The sequence below is a fragment of the Plectropomus leopardus genome, chromosome 24, assembly GCF_026936395.1.
Source record: "Plectropomus leopardus strain MGB_pleo_1.0 chromosome 24, ASM2693639v1, whole genome shotgun sequence".
Classification (NCBI taxonomy): domain Eukaryota; kingdom Metazoa; phylum Chordata; class Actinopteri; order Perciformes; family Serranidae; genus Plectropomus; species Plectropomus leopardus.
The window spans coordinates 1,787,796-1,809,011 of record NC_142199.1 but is presented as its reverse complement, the minus strand read 5'-3'; the positions used below and the strand labels follow the sequence as shown (position 1 = coordinate 1,809,011).

General features: G+C 37.0%; 2 protein-coding genes across 2 annotated transcripts; one reads left to right on the top strand and one right to left on the bottom strand.

Annotated features, from left to right (window-relative positions):
• Positions 1–348: 348 nt before the first annotated feature.
• LOC121963064 (uncharacterized) lies at positions 349–5,505 on the bottom strand. The gene is made up of 4 exons (XM_088074895.1): positions 5,375–5,505; positions 2,960–3,035; positions 1,396–2,140; positions 349–460 (listed from the first exon to the last, which is right to left on the bottom strand). The coding sequence occupies exons 1-4, from the start codon at positions 5,503–5,505 to the stop codon at positions 408–410; spliced, it is 1,005 nt and encodes a 334-aa protein (XP_087931021.1). The 3' UTR covers positions 349–407.
• Positions 5,506–6,375: 870 nt separating this feature from the next.
• LOC121963063 (uncharacterized) lies at positions 6,376–19,273 on the top strand. Its single transcript, XM_088074894.1, is given in 17 exon segments — positions 6,376–6,412; positions 7,458–7,576; positions 9,643–9,768; positions 10,019–10,099; positions 12,098–12,203; positions 12,254–12,422; positions 13,258–13,498; positions 14,142–14,286; positions 14,370–14,469; positions 15,205–15,267; positions 15,356–15,558; positions 15,700–15,828; positions 16,873–17,060; positions 17,437–17,588; positions 17,731–17,976; positions 18,408–18,564; positions 19,178–19,273. Coding segments are annotated over 17 exon segments (2,358 nt in total).
• The last annotated feature ends 1,943 nt before the right edge of the window (positions 19,274–21,216 follow it).

Below are 21,216 nucleotides of genomic sequence, written 5' to 3'. Positions count from 1 at the left end.
CTTTTGTCTTTTGTTGCTTGTTGTTTTCCACTCCTTAATCTCAGAGCCATACTTTGAAAATTTGGCAGAGGAGTCGGGTGACTCACTCACATCAATGCACCTCGTCGCCTGGAGGCAGAGCCACACCTGTCACCTAAACTGCCGCTCCGGCCATAAGGTGTTGGCTGTGTCAGTTTGTACTCTTTGTGCTACATTAGGCGTTACGGTTTCAAGCCCCGACTATAAACAAAAACACTATTTTATAGACCTCAGACGCCTTTTATTCTCTGTTAACTGCAAAAATGTAGCTTTAAAACCGTCTCAGTCACACTTCAAACCTCCACAAAGCTGCGAGAAAATACAAATATATTTTTACGTGACGTCTTTAGAATATTTTATTTCATATAAGAGCAGAAATACAGTGTTCATCACGTTCTCTGATGGCAGGTGGAGTTTGTGTGGTGGTCATTGTATCTGCAGCCTGGAAGACAAAAAAAACAACTTACAATTAAAATGATTCAAAGGCAACTTCTGGATCTATTTTTTATTTCTCATCTTATTTTATTTAATCCAAAGCAAATTAGCACGACCACCACCAGATATAAAAAGCTCTAAGGTAACAAAAACACAAATCTTATTTTCAGGAGATTATAAACTAAAGAAAAAAACATTTTATGCCATTTATTTATTTATTTTTTGTTTTGTTTTTTGTTATTAGTTATTTTAAAATACCTTTTTACTATATTTTATTCTATTTTATTGGTTTTACCTTATGTTTACTTCTACTGACTTATTGGTTCGATTATTATTATTTAATTTTTTTGTTTTACTTGTTTCTTATCATCTTTTAATGGTCTATTTATCTTTTTTTGTTCTTTCAATTATTTTAATTTAGATCCTCCTTTAGTGGTTTATTTTTATTATTATTTTGTTTAATTTTTACTTTTTTTCAGTCCTGACTCACGTCTTTGCATCTTTTATTGGTTTATTCTCAATCATAATTACTATTTTACAAGTTTTTAGTTTGACTGTGTTTGATTCTTTTTTATGGTCGGTTGCTGGCTTTGTTTTGTGCCTGCAAGTTGTAAACTGCACTTTATGCAGCAGGTGGTGCTTCCACCTGAAATAAAATGTTCAAAATAAATAAAGTTGTTTCTAAAATGTTTAATACTCAAAAACTCACCAGAAATGTGTGGCTGTTAATGATCAGATTTGATTGACAGTGAGATTCAAATCTTGCTAAATCCTTATTGGTGCACAGAAATTTCTGTCTTTTTTTTTTTAACTGAGCCCCGCCCACTTTAAATAAATTTTCTGATGTGAAATTTAAAAAAAAACTGTTGCAGAAAATATTTTTCATGTCGGCGTACGTCGCTCAGAGTCAGACGGTGATCAAGAGGAAAGGTTGTGTCTCACCTGTGTTCATGTCTCTAGAAGTCTCCACGTCCACGTCCACGTCCACGATGGCATCCGCGCCCACCACCGTGGCCGTGCCTGCGTCTGCGCCTTCTCCGACGGCCACCCTGCCCGTCATCACTGCCACTGCAGCTGCCGCTACCGCTGCCGCCGCTTCCATCGCCATCATCACTGTAGTCACGACCAGGGCTTCCACCGCGACGAGGGCTATGGTCACGGCCATGGTCTCCATCTCGGTCAGGGCTGCGTCTGTCCCTGCGCCGATCGCGGTCATGATCGTCTCCATGGCGGTCAGGGCTGCGTCTGTCCCTGCGCTGATCCCGGTCGTGGTCATCTCCATGGCGGTCAGGGCTGCGTCTGTCCCTGCACCGATCCCGGTCGTGGTCATCTCCATGGCGGTCAGGGCTGCGTCTGTCCCTGCGCTGATCCCGGTCGTGGTCGTCTCCATGGCGGTCAGGGCTGCGTCTGTCCCTGCGCTGATCCCGGTCGTGGTCATCTCCATGGCGGTCAGGGCTGCGTCTGTCCCTGTGCTGGTTGCGGTCATGATCGTCTCCATGGCGGTCAGGGCTGCGTCTGTCCCTGCGCTGATCCCGGTCGTGGTCGTCTCCATGGCGATCTTCTTTTTGGTAATCATCTCTTCCATCTTTATCACGCCTGCCTCCATTCCCATCACCCCCGTCTCCACCTCTTTGACAGTCCCCGTCCCCTGGTGTTGGGTCCAGGAAGAAGCCAGTTGGGTGCCTTCCTGTTGAATCAGAAGAAAGAGACAAATATGTAAGGCAGTGATACTCAACTTATGGCCTGCGGGCCAAATCTTGCCCCCAAAACCATTTTCTGATTTTAAATAAATAAAGTGATTCACACTGGAGATTTTTTTGTACTTTTAGTATTCATAAGGTGCATAAAACAGCTTCAAAACAGAGCTTGTTTATCAAAAAAAGTAGGGTCCCCTGCAACCCCCGAGAGAGGTCCAAGCTAAGACCCCAACATCCTAAAACATCCTAAAATCCCAGAAATGTTCTAAAATCCTTGAGACGTCCTAAAGGAGACACGAAAGGTGGCTTTTGGTGTCAGGATATCACAGCAAAAGCACTGAACAAGCGGTGTTATTTGATGACTGGAATGAAAACGGGCTGAATACATGAACTGTTTGCACCACACTCTCGGAGTGCAGAGTGTACTCTGAGCACAGACGGAGCAGCAGAACAGTCAGTACTTTAAAAGATAAACATTCATTCTGCCTGGTCTAAAAGCTTGCTCCTCTTGTTCATCTGATCTGATCAGTTTTGAACGGATCGACAGATCGATTGTCCTGTCTGCGAGCTATAAACTGCCGCTGACGAAAAAAAACGAATGACGAACCTGCACCGCATTCACAGACCCCAACAAGCCTCGGCATTTAGAGAGGGGACACAGAATGATACAATGGGACACAAGTGCATTTCAAAGAACAAGAAAAAACAATAAAAAAGAATGTTTTTGGTCATCGTTTGCTGTAAAATAATTTTGCTTTTTTGTTCCTAAAATTACTTAAAAAGGCAAAAAACTAAGATGTGTGTCTTACCCTGACCTGGATCCGGACAGTCGTTCCACATCTTTTGTTGAAGTCTCTGTGGCAAATAATGTCTTTTGGCACAGAGCTGAATAAAAGAAAACAGGGAGGCACCTGATTACATTTAGGTGGAACCAGTTTCATTGGAAAATTTCTGGCAGAACAAATAACACTGCACTGATGAAAATAAGCTATTTAATCAAGTGAAAACTTAAAATCTGAAAAATGTAACCTTCTTAGAAACCAGTATGTTTGCAGTATTATTGAATTTAACCACGTAAGTTTAAAAAAGGCTTTTAAATTGCTGCAGGACTAGCTTTTTATGTACTCTTCAGAAAAAACACTGCATTTGCATTTAGTTTTCTGTTCATGCAATCACTTCTAAGCAGCTGTTGAATGTTAAACTATGATAGGAAAATATTTAAGATTTTTTTCACATTATTAACAAATGACAAAATGTATTACTGTCTCCACAGGAATCATGAAAGTAATTTATTTATTTTATTTAATTTGATCTAAAATTCTGCAAAAATACTTTAAAAAGTTTCAGTTGAAAGCATCAGTCCTCGTGAAAAACTTACATTTCTAATGACAGGAGATAAAATGTTGTACTTACATGTGATGGATTGCTGTTGATGTGAGTCGATAGGCGATGCACTGTAATTTAAATGTCTCACGGTTGCATGACGCATCAGGTCATTGTATGAAGAACGTGAGGAGAGAGTGGCGTCATCAGAAATCAAACCACGCTCGTTTTTTCAGTTGTTGATTTGATTCTCTTCCAAACAAAATCTTGTCACCTTTTTTTATGTGTATATAAAGGAAATATATTTAGGGGATTTAGTGCCCTCTAGTGGCGAGGAAGAGACAAATCTATAAATAAATACACACACACACACACACACACACACACACACACACACACACACACACACACACAAATAACCCTTAATTACCTTCAAAACTCATTTAAAAAATATCTTTTATCCAAATAGTATTGATTATATGTATTGCAACTCCTGCACATATAAATTCTTCTATATTTTGTCTTGAGTACTTTCTCCTTTTTCTTTTTTTGCTAGGATTTTTATTGGGGGGGGGGGGTGCATATCTTCTTAAGGTGCTTATTGCCTTCGTCACATGCTTTTTAAGAAATCAAGCCAATTTGCCCAGGATTCACAGGGTTAACTTTGTGCAAATAAGCCAAACTAATGTAAACTAAATAAATAAATGAAAAATACTTTAATGGAGGTAAAACGTGGTTCCACGCTTCATATACATTTCACATATTTTCCTAATTGTTTTTTGTATTTTTATTGTAATTTTTTCTATTCTACATTTATTTTTTTCTTGTCTGTGCACCACAACACCAAAGCAGATTCCTTACACGTGAATGTTAGAAAAAGCTAACGAGCGCACAGATTGTTGTCTGCAGTTTGAGACGCTTGAGATGCTTCCTTGCAGTCAGGCTACAACCTGATGTAGTGAATACATGTGCACCCCGCCCCCGCCCCTCCCCTGACACCTCGGGGCGCCACTGTTAACCTGCCAAAGGCGATGATGTTGAACTTCTACACCGCCATTATCAAATCCATCCTCAGCCCCTCCTCCTCCTCCTGGTGAGAACAAAAAAAATGTACATGTACACATGTACATCGTGTTCCTGTTTAACTCTTTGACAATTAGATTGACATCAGTTTTGTTGCTCTGCACTTCGGAGCCTTTCATTTAAACCTTTGAAAGCTGAAAAATTGAAAATTTGATTTCTTTCAAACACTCGGGAAAAACACAATGAGCAATTTGGCAAGAAATGTTTCGCAATGTGTAAAATAATTAGTAAAAGGCGACATGGAAATGATGTGAAAATTAGCTGGGAGTGCAGGTTTATGAGATATTATATGTCCATAAAACTATACTTAAAATTCTACTAATTACATGTTTAAATTATGTTTAAAAAAATCCAAAAGCCTTTTTTTGTGCTAATTTTCAGGTTATATTCTTGTACCTTATTAATAATTTCTTGCTATTTTTTGGGCCTTTTTTTGGTCAATTTCTCTTCACTCCCTTCCCATGTTATTGTCAGAAATTAAGGGTTAAGGATTAATCGTCAATACGATGATTTTACGTACTTCCCCTAGAATATATTTTTGCACATTCCTGCCTGAGCTATTTCTTAAATAGTATCTTTTTTAAAACATTTCTATTGTAATTAATGTACCGCAGCACCTTAGTAAAGTCTTTGCATGTTAAAACCTACATAGCTAAAAACTGGATCCTGGATAACTGTCGCTCTAATTGTCGCTGCAGAGTGTCACAGAAAGCCAGTTTGGGGAGTCAAAACTTTTGCAGAATTTAAAACCTTTAGGCTGTCTTCAGGTAATGAAAGAGGAGAACCATCATGAGGACAGAGACAGACAGCACACACACCTTCTCCAGATCAGAGACATCAGAGAGCGGTTCATCACACACCTCCACCTGCAGAGCATCATCTCCCCGGTGGTCCTCCGAACGTCCAGACGGTAAGACGAGCTGCACTCTGTCTGTCCGCCGGGCTTCATGCGGACGATGCTTCATTGCAGAATAAATCCTGTTTGATCAAGATGTAAAATATTATTTCAGTGTACAGACAAGGAAATGAATTTTGGGTATGCAACGTAAAACTGCTCACAACAAAGTCTGGATTATTTTGATTAACGGGGTCATAATTTCTGGAAAGAAACATCGCAGATGAGTTTTTTAAATGTAGTTTTTTGGCAACATGAGCCGTCTAGTTCCATTATATTGGAGAGAACGTGGACATCTCTGCGGCTGATATCTCCAAAACTTGTCTTGCTTATTAAAATGACTTAGAAATATTAATTTGAGAATTTTAAGATTCTTTGGTTACTTTCACAACGTATTTCTCAATTTTTCGTTCTTAATTTGGAACCAAATGTTGTTAAAAGCTTCAGACAAAGTTTCATCTTTTAGCTTGTCTTTGACTTTCATTTATTTTTGCGTAAATAAATTAAGAAAAAGAGAATTCATTAATCATTTATTTTATTTTTATTTTTGGTGCAAGTTGGCCAAATCAATAAATAACTATTGTAGTATAAGTATAAGTATTGGTGGAGGTCAAAATCAGCCAGTAAGCAAATACAAGCGTACTGACAAATGCAAACTATAACTCGCTTAATTCTGATTTTCATGAAATTTGTTTCGTTATAAACATCAGAAAGTGGACATGATATGCTAAATGTTTCTGGAATATAGATTAAGTATGTAGTTAGTAGCAGAAAATGCAAAATCTCAAGAAAAGTGCCAGTACCTCAAAATTGTGAAAAAGAATATTATTACTTTTTAAATATAGGTTTCTATATCTATGATTTTGCCACTTTCTGTGTGAATTTTCTCTGCAGCTCTCCAACAGCCTCCTGCCGGGCTCCGCCATGGCGAATCCAAGCACGCTGCTCTTCCTGCTGGCAGGTGAGCAGCCATTTAAAGTTTTCAGTACTTTAGCAGACCGGTTCCCAACGCGTGGCCACCGACCCCTGCTGTGGGTCGACAGGGTATCAAAGGAGGCTGCAAGGGCTTCTTGATTTTAAGTGGTGTGCTAAAACATTATTTAATATACACCTGAACTGCAACTCTTACAGTATTTTATTTTATTTTACAGTATCTCTGCATTTCATTTATGTGGCAAAAGTAAATATAATTGTTATTTTTAAAGTTTAGATTATTATTTATAGTGTAAAAAATACCTGATACAGAGATTTGTTCAAACTGTTCCTGAAAATATGAGGGAAAACTCATCTCTTAAGTAATATTAACAAGAAATAATCTGCTCATTTTACATCAACTTCCTGCAGAAATGTTGATCACCATTTGAGTTGATAATACAGTTTCAGTTTTTCTGTACTGTGATTGTTATGCACTGAATATAATATGAAATATCCAGAAATGTGTCACTTAATTAGGTGCCTGAAGGAAAAATAAATGTGGGCATAAATGTATAGTGAACTGTCATCTGTCAATTTTTGTAAAATCTAATAAAACAATATAATTTTTTTTTTTTAAAATAGATAAATAAAATGCAATAAATAAAATTATAGAAAAGAAAGAAAGCAAATCCAGCAGGCTGGAGGTTTTAACTTCAGCTACTACTTTCTGCTTCTCAAATAAAGCATAATTTCACCTCCTCTAACTAAATAATGCAATAATAATAATAATAATAATAAACTAGGTTCTACAGACAGGAGGTTTCATCTTATATTTCTTGTCAAAATCAGTTTAAAAGTGCAATAGTCTTTACATACATTACAGTGTCACTATGGGTTTTAAGTGAGATGCACACAGAATTTTTTAAGTTACTGACCAGATTTGTCAAAATAAATTAATAAGGGTGCCTCAATTAACACAAGTCAAGTTTTGTTTAAAAAAAAAATCAAAATAAACTATTTGTGAGTTCTGAAGTTGGTCTTTATAGATTGACGAATGATGTTTTTTGTCCTCTTTTATATTCACGCTGAAGTTGCTGCCAGCCAGGTTGGCCTTCATCAGGCCCTTTTCTTCTTCATTTTTCGCTCTGGACAGAAGGAAATCACTGCGTGTCCTCTCAGCTTTTATGGACGGGAGTTCTCAATGATTGAAGTGAGTCAAAGTTAAGCGTGTTTCTTTTCTTTCGCTCCTCTGTTTTTATTTAGCCAGTTTATTTAGACAGTGTTTGACCGCTGTCGGTGAACATATCTGCATTTGCTTTTCTTGCTGTGTTTCTGTCGTTTCGGTGGAGTAAATATGACGGAAGTGAGAGAAGAAGCACTCAGGGCTTTTACTCCAGTAGAGGTACTAATACCACAATTCAGAAGAGACCCTCAAAAATATACTTAAAGTACTAAAAGTATTCAGTGTGCAGACCGATTTCAGAAAAATCTGTACATTTGGATTATAATTATGATGCATTTATGTGTTCATCACTTTAATTTATTGTTTACTCTCCATGCTGCTGACAGCCGAGGCCGGAGGTGTTTTTGGGTTGTCCATCTGTCCATCTGTCTCATTCATGTGAACGTGATATATTTTATAATAGTTAAAGGGAATTTCTTATAGTTCGGCACAGATGTCCACTTTGACAAAACCATAAACTATATTTATAAGACAGTTTTAGTTACTTTAAAATAAAGATTTTTTAAATTAAATGACTTTATACAGGTACAGCTGCAATGATTAGTTGATTAATTGATCAGTTTTTTTCACAGGAAAGTAACTGCCAACTATTTTGACCAACATTTTAGTTACTGTTCTTATGATTTTGATTTTTGTGTGCTTTTCCTATTTGTTATATTGAGGTTTTTGGTGTGTTTTCACTATTTTATTTATAATGTTGAGGTTAAAGTGTGTTTTATCTTTTTGTAATTTTGAGGGATTTTTTTTTGTTTTTTATTTTTTATATTTTTGAGTTTTTGTGGTGGATTGTTTGGGGTGTTATTGCTATTTTATTTTATAATTTTGAGTTTTTGTGGTGTTTTATTGTATTTTATATACATGTTATTTTGAGGGTTTCAGATAGAAGATTTTTCTGGACTGGGTGCTTCAACTTTTAACCCTTTAAGTACATTTCCCTGATTATACCTCCTTACTTTTACTTAAGTACCACTTTTAATGCAAGACTTTAACTTGTAACAACTTGCAGTATTTGTACTTTTACTTAAGCAAAGGGTCTTAATACTTCTTCCAGCACTGTTTTATGTTTATGAACCAGCCCAGATCCATCATTGCCTGCCAGACCATTCGGGATGCTTTTCTGCCTTCTTGCTTTGTATTTTTCACTTTTGAGCTTGATCTGTACCTTGTAATTTACCTCAGACTCCTTGTTTGCGTGCTTGTACTAATACCTGCCTGCCGTTCTGCACCGGCCTGTAAGTCGACATACCTGCAGTAAAACACGCATGCTGTCTGCCTGCTTTTGTCTTGTTGCCTGTTTTAACCAGCTGCGACACTCTGTGTCTGTCAGACAAAGTCAACAACAAAGTCACTAATTAATGTTACGTCTCGTCTCGCTTTTCTGGTTTGGAGGAACGTTTTAGAAATAATAAACCTCTACAGATCAAAAAGTCTGAAATAAAGAGTCATTATCGGCTTTTGGGACCTTCTGATATAATTTCTGACTTTAACTGATCTTTTTTTTGGAAACCTGGATTTAAATATTTGATACCAAAATAATTTATTTCAGAAACATGATAAATAGGCAGCAAGCAACTTGACAAGAAATTTCCCACAAAATTGCAAAAAAAAAAATTAAAGAGTAAAAGTAACGACACAATGACCTAACAATTAGTTGTGTTTTTCAAAAAAGGGGGGAATTGAAAAAAAAGTCTAGAAAACATGAGACATGATGGTTATAATTATATATCTAAACTTTTGTTACAGAAAAAAATAAATGCATATATTTTTTGGAAGGGTCATTTGTCAGTTTCTTACCTTCCTTTTTTGTGCATATTTTCAGGTAATTTTCCTGTGACTTTTCTCTCATTTCTTGCTCATTTTTTTGTTTGCTTATTTGCCTTCTACTAATGTTTTTGCAATAAATCAAATAATTTGCTCAGGTTTAAAAGGGGTTAAACATGGTGGGATAAACTAAACATTTCACAAGATAAATTAACTCAAACAGCGTCTTAAAAGAGCCTTGATGCCATTGAATGTTGTCTCTGTTTTTGCAGATGTCGTATCCTGGTTCATCTGCTGTACTGTGTTTCAAAAATGACCCATCTGAAACGGCAAAAGACTGTCTGTTCGTGGAGGACAACGGGGGGGCGGACAGAGTTGCCGCGACTCTGCAAGACAAGGTATTAAGTCCTGGATCGTGGATTCATATGAAGCTGCGAAACATACAGACGGCTTCAAACTGCTTCACTAGCATCTTGTTCAAAACCCAAACCACCAAACTTGTGAGTCAAAAATGTTTCATGTTTTCACTGTTTTGTACAAAATGAACATTTCAAACACACCGTGTGGCAAAAGAAACTTTTCCTAAGATGTTTTGGAGGACACGTCCTGATATTTTCTGTCTGTCGTCTGTTTTTTCGTGTTTTTCAGTTCACACTCAGATTCTACAACTTTGGCCCACAAACAGGTCTGATGGTAGGCGGATACAGTGATTATACTCCGGTTAATTTTGTAAGTATGTGTGACACATAACTTTGGTCTCTTACTGCAAATTGTGTCCTCAAAATCTGCTTTTTGGCAGGTAAATCCTTTGAAACTTGGAGCGACATCACTTTTCTCGTGCTGCTTTCAGACGCCTTTCACAAATAATAAACCATTGAACCTGGAGCAAATTTGTACAATTTCTTTAAAAAGACATGAGGAAAGAGGCAATAAGAAACTTGCTGAGAAATATTCCACAAATTGCAAGATTTTAATGGATTTTATAAAATTAAAAAAGAAAAAAATAAGAAAAAAGCTAAATATTATATTTATTATTTTTTTTAACCTTTATTTATACAGGTAATCTCATTGAGACACTCTCTCAAGAGAGACCCGTTCCATAGTTTAATTATTAGAAATACATATTTTTTTAAGATATCGAATTATTATAATTTTAAGCACTTTTTCAAGTGTTGTTTGCCTAGTTTGTGTTTTCTATTTTTTTTTCTTTATTTCCAATTTTTCCAGTTCTTTCCCTATACTTTCTAAATTTCTTGCAAATTTCGTAGTAATTTCCGTTTTTGTTGCTCATTGTGTACTGACAATGTTTTGAGAGAAATCAGCTTAATGGTTAATGGGAAATTAACTTGATGGTAATCAGCCAGATGTTATAGTTTATTCAATTGCAGCTGCAATGATTAGTTTATTAATCAGTTGACTGAAATTATATGCTAACTGTTTTGATAAACATTTTTTTTCATTTTTTATAATAATTTTGAGATTTTGCGTGTTTCTTTTTCTCTGTTATGATTTTGAGTTCTTTGGGTGCTTTTTTCTTTTTTTAGTTTTTTATGTTTTAAAAAAATTAAATTAAATTTAAGGGATTTTGTTTGTTTATTTCCTTTTTCTTATTATTTTAAACTCTTTGTGTGGTCTGTTTTTTACTTGCTTGTTTTTATATTTACATATTAATTTTGAGGGATTTCAGTTTTGTATCATAAGTTTAGGGGTGTCATTTTTCTATTTTTGTTAATTATTTTTAGATGGTTTTTTTTAATCATTTGAATGTTCTGGCATGTTCTGTGAGTTTTATCAGATTTTTTGTATTGGGTACTTTTACTTTTAAAACTTGAAGTGTCTCCTGATTATACTTACTTTTAGTTAAGTAACAATTTTACTCCACAACTACGGTATCAGTACTTTTACTTAAGGACGTGCATACTTCTTTCACGACTGCATAACTCAAAAAAAGGTATTTAAGACCAAAAAAAGCAACTCACATTTTACTCAGTTGAACATTGAAGTAGATGCCAGGGAGCCCAGGAATTTACTGCAGGTCGGGCAGGAAAGGGTTAACACCTGAACTCAACCCACTAGTTCACAACAAAACCACCGCAAACTTCACAGCATCTCGTCCCAGAGAGTCGACCCAGCTGGAAACAGAAACACATGCATAAAAAAGAGCTTAAAGTCAGACTTTGTTCACACAGTATTAAAACAATAACCTGTTGAAACCTGAAAAAATGTATGTTGTTTCCTCCGAAATAAAAAGTAAAAACATGGGAAAAAGGCAACGGGAAACTTAACAAGAAATGGCCCATGAATTATCAACAGATTATAAGATTAACATTAAAAAAAGCACAAATAAAAAATAATAAAATAAATACAAATTAATTTAAAATACTAAAACTGAAATAAAATAAACCATTTTCTCCTGTTCTTTTAATATGCATAATTGTAATAATTAAAAAATATAGTTTTCTGGATGTTTTTCTCCTTTTTTGATAATATCTAATAATCTCCCCAGAGATATTTTCAATCAGCTTTTTTTGTCACCTTAAACCAGTCTTTGCCAAGTTCCTCATTGCCTTTTCTGATGTTTTCAAAAACAACAACAACAAAAAAGACGGATTTTCTCAGGTTCTTTACGTTTAAATGCTGGTGAAAGGCTTCTGAGTGCAACAAAATAAAACTGCTGTCGATCCAGGTTTTGAAGAGTTTATCTGGATTAGTTTCGTTTTTTTCCAGGTCCTGAATGCAAAGGTCGGTGACTCATCTCTGGGTTCGTGGTCATGGACTAATGCTGAGTTGTTAAATAATCAGTTTATAGATTTAAGCGGATGCAGGTACTCAGGTAGGCAAATCAGCTGTTTCCCAAAGAGTCGACACTTCAGGATCCTCAAGGCTAAGTTGTGATATTTTAAATCTCCTGTCACCTCCCAGGTGTCTCTATCGCTGCTGGTTCAGAGACATTCAGCTCAGAAACCTGCTCCCAGGTCACCTGTAACAAGTCTGCAGTCATCAGTGTTGTCAGTACATGTGGACCCCTGGAGGTCTGCCAGGGAAACGGCATGTAAATATGTTCACTTTATATTTGGAGGAAAGTTTAAATGACAGACTGACTGATTTAAAAGAAGTGAACAATCTAAAATGAAGGCTTTAACAAAGATATATTTCTTCAGAGTTCACAAATACAGATCGTCTTTTTCACTTTATGTCAGCACTTCAGTCATATTTAAGTCATTAATGAGGCGCTGCAGCAGTACTGAAGTATTGCATCCACAATGAAGGGGGACGTGCACAAGTTAGACAAAACAAATTGGAGCAATGTTTCTCTCTAAAACATGGGAAAAAGGCAATGTGCAATGAAAGAAAAAATAACCCAAAATAAGAAAGAAAAACGTAGAAGCAAATTGCCTGAAAATAAGTGCAAAAATTAAAAAACAGAAAATTAACTGAAAATTAGTGTAAAAAATTAAAGAAAGAGCAAAAAGTATTTTTAAGGCCTCAAAAAACTAACCTAAAAAAGTAGTGTAAAAGTAGAGGAAAAAAAGTTCTAAAAAATTGAGAATTTGTTTAAAAAATGAAGAGAAAAAAAGCAAAGAAAAAAAATTCCAAAACAAAATTAGTCAAAACAAAGAAAAAAAAAAGCTGGAAAACAATACCTTCTTTAGCAAGAATTAGTAAAATTGGTGTCAAAAATTAAGTTTAAAGTAAAAAAAGGAAAGTTCAGGATATTATGATATATTAAACTGACAGCTGTGTGAAATTGGTGGTGTGTTCCTTTAGGTTTGAAGAAAGGACACATTTTCCTCAAATTTACATGTATAAGAGAAAACATCTTTCTTTCTTTCTGGGTTTTGGTTTTTTTTCCAGAAACAAAAACAAAATCTGTCTCTTCCAATCAGGTGCGTTCCAACCCCGGTCGTGTGCACGGTGACCGGCTCCACTGTCATCGACTTCTTCAACAGAGTCCGCTCTGTCTCTGATCGCTGTGCGTACACCCTGATGAAGCCTCAGCGAGGCTCTGGTTATGAGCTGGTGGCGGTTTTCAAGGAGCGACGTCGTAAAGATGTGGGATTTTTGGACCACCTGATCCTGTCGCACGGTGGCAAAAAAATTTTTCTGGGACAAGGTGGACGAGTTCGGGTAAGCTGCTACAGTCTATCTACGAGCAAGTAATGGTGTATTTATGGACATAAATCCACTTTGTTTGATCAATCAGAGACGATCAATACATGCCAGGAGTTACTCTGTGTCCATCTGTTCAAAGTTAAGACATGTGGTCGGACCGTTTCTTCAAATTTGGCACAAACGTCTGCTTGGACTCAAGGGTGAACTGATAAGAATTTGGTGGTTAAAGGTCATTGCGACCTTGCATCCATCTCATTCTCATGAATGAGATATTTCAATAACACCTTGAGGGAACTCCTTCATATTTGACACAAACGTCCGCTGGGCCTCAAGGATGAATACATTATTAGAGGTGAAAGGTCAAAGATGATTGTGACCTTGCGTGAACAAAAAGCCTTGAGGGAGTTTCGTCAAATTTGGCACAAACGTCCTCTTTGACCTGGAGTCCGCACCACTCTCATTAATGGATATTTCAAGAAAGTCTTGAAATAAAATCGATAAAAACTGAGGAACTTTTCTTTAAATATGGCACAAACGTTCACTTGTGTTTTATGTACACTTGAGTCCCTTATTTACTGAGTATTGCCTTGAAAAAACCTTAAACCCTTATAAGTATGTATTTGTTATTTTTGTGTCCTTTTCTTGTTTTCTGATGAAGGTTAGTGGCGAAACTCTAACACTCAGCACCGAGTTTCAAACGCTTCACGGTGTGGAGCTCCTCAAGGACGAGAACGGAGTTACTGCCAAGATACCGTCCTCTAACATGAAAGTCGTGTTTGACGGCAACACCGCTCATGTGACAGGTACAGAAAAAAATACATAAATAAATATATAACGGATTGAAAGTTCATTGATTTGTCTTTATTTGTCTCCTGACATCAACCAGGACTTGTTGAAGCTGTCGAGGGCTTATGTGGCTTTACGACTGATTCCAGCCGGACCACCACCCCGAGAGCAGAGAAGTCATCTTCCTACAGCGCCGATGGGTACGTCTAAACTTCGCGCACTGTTTATCAATGCTATGCAGCAGTGATACTCAACCTACGACCCGTGGGGCAAATCTGGCCACCAATAAGGTGCCATGTGGCTCCAACAATCATTTTCTTATTCAGAAATATCAAAAACGTGTTTCACATTGGGAATCGTTTTAACTCTAAGCATACATAAGGTGCTAGAGTACATAAAACACCAAAGTTTCAAAGTTTATCAAAAAAAGTGCCAGTGGAGGATCTCTGCACCCCCAGACAGAAGTCCAAGCTAAGACCCGAATGTCCTGAAATCTGAGAAATGTCCTATAATATTAAAATCCTAGAAATGTCATAAAAACCTAGAAATGTCAACATCCTAGGAACATCCTTAAATTTTAGAAATGTTCTAAGGTCCAAGAAATATCCTTAAAATGTTAGAAAACTCTTAAAATCCTAGAAATGTCCAAAACTCCATGTGACATCCTAAAATCTTAGAAATGTCCAAAAACCCAAGAAACATCATAAAATCCTAGAAACATGTTAAAATCCCACGAATTTCCTGAAATTCTCCAAACGTCCTAAAATCCTAAAAATGTAGTAAACTCTAATAATCTTCATAAAATCCTAGAAACATCCTGAGATCCTAGAAATGTGCTAAATTCCTAAACGGGCCCCTGGTCTCCTGTCATTTTGCCAGCCGAGTATCCCTGCTGTCCTTGTTTCTAGTTAAATGTTCTGTTTGTCTCCTCCCAGCTGTGACGTTCAGCACAGCGACACCAACGACACCTCCATCAGCTGCAACCGCTCGACCGAACAGTAAGAAGTCACCCATCAGAACACACTAAACACACATAAAAGTGTTCATAAACCTGCTTATTTGCTCTCCTTCCTCCTCTCTGAACAGCTGCGGCCTCATGAAGCAGGGTCCATTCACCGCCTGCCACAACGACACCGACCCGCAGCCCTACATCACCGCCTGCACAGACACTTTGTGCCACTACCCGCAGGTGGACGGACTCAAATGCCAGTTTTTTGAGGCTTACGCCAAGTCCTGCAAGCTGAAAAATAACATCATTCTGCAGGACTGGAGGTCAACGGTCGGCTGCTGTAAGACCATCATTTAGAGAGAATATATTCAGTATTTCTGACTCTCTTCTGTGCAGTAGACACAAAAAATTTAAAAAATGGATCTACTTTTTGGAAACGTTCATATAATATAATGAAGCTCACCTGTCTGTGTGTGTGCAGCTGCGGCCCCTCTGCCCTGTCGGGACCTGTACTGCAGCGAGGACGAGTTCTGCGGCGAGAAGCCCGGAGGAACCCGCTGCTTCTGTCGGGCCCTGTTTGCCGCCAAATACAAAGAAAAAGACACTTTAGGTGCAGTGCGACAACTGTTAGAGATGGTCCACAGCTCTGAATCAAAGATATTTTATTAAAAAGTTAAAAATAGCTCTTACTTATTCAATAGCTCCATATAAAATCCTTAAGTTTGGCTCATATTATGCACTTTTCATTCTTCCTTTTTTAATAATTTTGGCTGTGTGTGGCATAAATTTTGGCAAGATTGTGCATTTTTGTTTAATCAATTTCAAGCTCAGCTCCTACAATAAGTCTAAAATACACTGTGGAAACTAAATAGCTACATTCAGACTGTTAAGGTCACAAAATTGACCTTAACAGGTCAATTTTTAAACTTTTTTGATCATTTTAGACATTTTTGATCCCACAGCCATCAAAGCAGAAAAACAGGACTTGTATTATTTCTGGGTGTCATTCTGGGCTTTTAACTCTGAATTTGTCATTTTGACTATTTAAAAATACTTTGCATGAAGTATATTGAAAAAATTGTAAACTTTTTTTTTTTGCTATTTTTAACCTATAAACATAATGGCCTCATGACAAAAATCTGACTTTTAAAGAATTCTAAAAATTCTAAAAATGAATGAATATTTGCTGTTTTTGAATAGGACTAATGTAAAAAATAAACTCACTGAAAATAAAATATTTTCATATTTTACATATACATATTTTTAATAGCTTGACTTTGAAAGGTGCATTTTTGTGCAGTGGGGTGTGAGTGTGAGTATTTTACACCGCACAAAAAATGCTTGACAAGATTTGCTGCTACTCACTGACATAACCCAGGCTGTGATCATTTTTTTTAAAAATCTACATTATATTAAAACTATTTTTTTTATTTGAAAAAATAGTGGCATCATGACAAATACCTAGCATTTAAAGGATTAAAATTCTGAAAATTAATTAATATTTTATATTTATGATTCCATTAAAATAACTCCATGACAGAAGAAAATAACAATTCATAAAAATTTAAAGATTTTCAAAAGTGCATTTTGTGCACAGAGGGTTAAATAGCTCAAATAAATCCAAGTCAAAGTGGTAATTTTTGGTCTTTTTCAGGCGAGCCGACAGTCTGTACGCAGAACTCTGCCACAGCTGCTCTGGCAAACTGTCTGCTGGAGGACGAAGGCATCGACTACACCGACCTACATCTCAGAGACCCGAGCTGCCAAAGTCAACTGGACCACGAGACCCACATGGTGTCCTTCAGCTTTGACATCAGCAACTTATGCAGGACGGAGGTGACGGTGAGTTATTCTCTATATATTGTTATTTTTGAGATAACCTCCTTCTTTTAGCGTGTGAGGAAAATGTTGAGTTATAATAATATATACATACGTATATATTTATACTTGTATTCTTTTACTAATTGGGCATTTTCTTAAGTTGCTTTTTCTGTTGAAATAAATCAGGCCAGTTTTCTGCAGGTTTCAAAGGGCACATTTGGCACAAATGTCTACTTGGACTAAACGATGAACTGATTCGATTTTGGAGGTCAAAGGTCACTGCGACCTTCCTGCTTTCTCTTTTTTGTGAAAGTGGTGCCTCTTTTTGCTGTTCAGACTGTAAATGTCAAGGTGAAAACAAACGAAGTCACTAAAGCATGTCTGCGTCACATTACAGATGAAAGACGACAAAATCATCTACAAGAACACCATCATGACGAGGAACACCTCCACCCACTTCATCAGCCGCCACGTCCACGCCGAGATCGACTTCTTCTGCGCGTACACGCAGCCGGCGATCAAGAATGTGATCTTCAAGATCAGTGACAAGTGTGTGGAGGCCGACTAAACCTTACCTGGTTGTTCATGTGCAGCTTGATGTAGTTCAAATTTAAGACGGCTGAAGTGTGTGTGTGTGTGTGTGTGTGTGTGTGTGTGTGTGTGTGTGTGTGTGTGTGTGCGTGCTCTCCAGCTCCGTGAGCGAGATGATTGTGTCGGTGCAGTGGAATTACACCGTGATGATGAACGCCTACACTGACTCTGACCGCCTGACCCTCATCGGGCCGGACACCGAGATCCACCTGAACCAGAGGGTCTGGCTGGAGCTGACCACGGACGGGCTGGACAACAGCATGGTCGCCGTGGTGACCGACTCCTGCTGGGCGACCAACCAGATGTCACCTTATGCCGATCTGCGTTACAACCTCATCATAAACGGGTGAGAAACAAAACTCTGAAGCTGTGTTCGAAACCGTCCCCTCATTCACTCACTCACTATTCACTGTGGAGCGTGTATTAAATCGTGCACTACAGAGGGAATAACCAAACGAGATTTTGGACACTACGTTGGAATTTTTTTCGCCCGGAAATACAAAACCACATTGCATTGTGGTAGACGGGAGCTGAATGTATTGTACATCGTATGTACACTCAAATTTGCTGTGCATTGTGGGAATTTTATAGTGCACTATATACTGGATGAAATTAACAGCAGAGAATTCAGACACCACTACAAAACGGCGAACGCACTATATAGCGCACTATATCCGTGATAGAGGACGGTTTCGGACACAGCTTGAGACTTTGTCCGCGGCAGTTAGGATCAACCGCTGGTGATGTCATTGTGTGCGTTTTCCTGTTTGAGAGCAGGTGTCCCGATGACTCGACGGTGCAGGTGGAGGGAAACGGAGCGGGGACGTCAAACGCCTTCTCTTTCAACATGTTTCGCTTCGCTGCCGGAAATCACGACATCTACCTGCACTGTAAGCTGGAGCTGTGCCTCACTCAGGAGGACACATGCACTAAGGTCAGCGGGACGACCATGATGTCAAACTTAAAAAAACATGCTTTCTTTCACAGTGTTACATACATGAGATGATTGTTATTATTGATGCATTAACCCTTTGAAACCTGAAGAAGCATCACTTCTTGTGCTGCCTTCAGAGGCAGCACAAGAAGTGATAGCAATAAATTAGCAGATATTGAAAAATACTCGGGAAAAAATGTGTTGGGGGAAAATTTTAAAAAACCAATGGAAAGAAATATATACTTATAATTATTAGAATTACATATTATATTAGGTCACAGAATTGTTATGATTTTTAAGCACCTTTTCCAAATCTCTTTTGCTTCTGTCCAATGTTTTTGATAAAAATCAAGCCGCTTTGCTCAGGTTTCTTACTGTGTGAGCAATGTTGTTTTTGTGCAGCTTAACCTGCAAAAATTCACATTTCTTTCCAAATATCAATAATTATCAATAATTTAAATCAAATTGTTTAAAAAGATGTTCAGTAAAAGTGAATGGTGTATTTTTAAAAAAAATCTATACTATGTTACTGACTACTATAACTGAAGCTAAATATTCACAAAGTGTTGACTCGATGAAGCTGACACACCTGACCGTCCTCTCTGTCTCGCAGACCTGTGGGGGCGGAGCCCGCAGGAGGCGCACATCTGTCAGGTCTAAATATGCTGATAGAAACTCAGCTCTCATCACTTTGGCCTGGAATTATTAAAGACCGCGCCCCCTCTGATGGACGACACGGTATGTGTTTCACTTGTTTTTACTGGATGAATCTGAGGTGCATGATGAGAGAGGGGGATGTAGCGTTCGTCCTGTGGGTGGCGCTAAAGAAAAAGGTAACAGGGTCTTTAACCCTCTCAATAGCAGGAATGTGATCAGGAATGTTAACCCTTTGAAACCTGAGCAAATAAGCTCTCTAAATCCTCTTGAGAAGGTAATGACCAACTTAACGAGATTACTCGAAAGACAGACAGAAAGACAAAAAGAAAGAAAGGAAAAGAAAATGACCTGAAAATTACAAAAAAATAAAAAAAATGGTAAAAAGGGAAAAAGAATAAAATGGCCTGAAATTTTACAAAAAAAGCAAGAAAATGACCTTAAAATTTACAAAAAGAAAAAAATATATGACAACAAAAAAAATGGCATTAACTTTTGCAAAAAAAACTAAAAAGAAAAAAAGAAAAAAAAAGACCTGAAAGTTTGCACAAATAAAAATAAAAATGACCTGAAAACTAGCAAAAAAGGAGAAAAGATAAGTATAACTACATAAACATTACCTTGAATTAATAAATAATAATAATAATAATAATAATAATAATTGTGGATAATGAATTTAGTTTTCTGGAGATTTTACTTATTTTTTAATAAATCTTTATTTATTTTATGTGTCTCCTTTATTTTAAAAAAAAAAATAGTGTTTGGGTATTTTCTTGTCACCTTTCTCTAACCTCTCGCAGGTTGCAGGGCATATCTTGTCAAGTAGCTACCTTTTTTTCTTAAAAGAAACCAAATACATTTTCTGTAGTTTCAAGGGTTTTAAGGCTCGTGAAAGGCGTCTGAACACAACCCAAGAAAAGTGATATCGATCCAGGTTTCAGAGGGTTAAAGACAATCTGACTGTTAGATATTTGAACCAAACGGTGACTCACCACAGGTTTGTCCTCTCAGGTGATTCCTGAATGAAGCTTCGTCCCAAAACGGAGCCCGAAATCTCAGAGTTTGAAGCTGCAGATAATCTTCATGTTATCCTCCTGAGACGGCGTTTATCATCTCTGCAGAATCCATGAGCTGCTGATTCAACCTGCTGAGTCAAACATCTGTGTGGAAATAATGGAGTGAAGTGCAATGAAGTACACAAATAGTTAAAAAAGATTTAGGGGGTTTATCAATGCTATGCACTTCTACATATATGCTCATATATATACATATTTCATTCTTTGACATAATGTTATTGCCTACTTTAAATGTACACAACCTCAGTGCTCTGTTGTGTGCAATATGTATAAAAACAGGTGTGGTTTCATCTTTACAGACATTTTAACCTGATGAAGATCCAAGAGGGGTCAAAATTTGGCCTTTAATAAACTTGTGTGGCATGGAGTAGGCGTTCAAAGTGTTACTTTATATTTTTTATTCATGTTATTGCATATCTGAAAAAACCCCCAAAACAAACAAATAATTTTTTAAAAAGCATATAGCTTAATAAGAACAAGAAACACAATTCATGCAACACGTAATGATATGAAAATGAAAACTATAACTTCTAACAAAAATGCAGGAAAAGCCAAAAAAAGTGACCCTCCTGATATGAAACATTTAACACAGGGACCAGCAATTAAAGCAGTGCAGACAAATACAATATCAGTAAACAGAAAACAAAACTAATATGATGTAAAAAAAAAAAAAAAAAGTGAAATAAAATTACATGAAAAATGACAAATGAGTTAAGAGTGGCATTTTAGATTTTTTTTCGTTTTCTTTTTTTTCATTTCTGACAGTGACGTTAAAGCGTAGAATAAATGTCGAATTTCTGTAAAACAATACAAATGTATAATATTCAGGCTAACTATATTTTAATCATAAATGCACTTTGCTTTACTACTGTACAACCATGGATGTATTTATAAGGAAGTACACAGTATTGATGTAAACAGG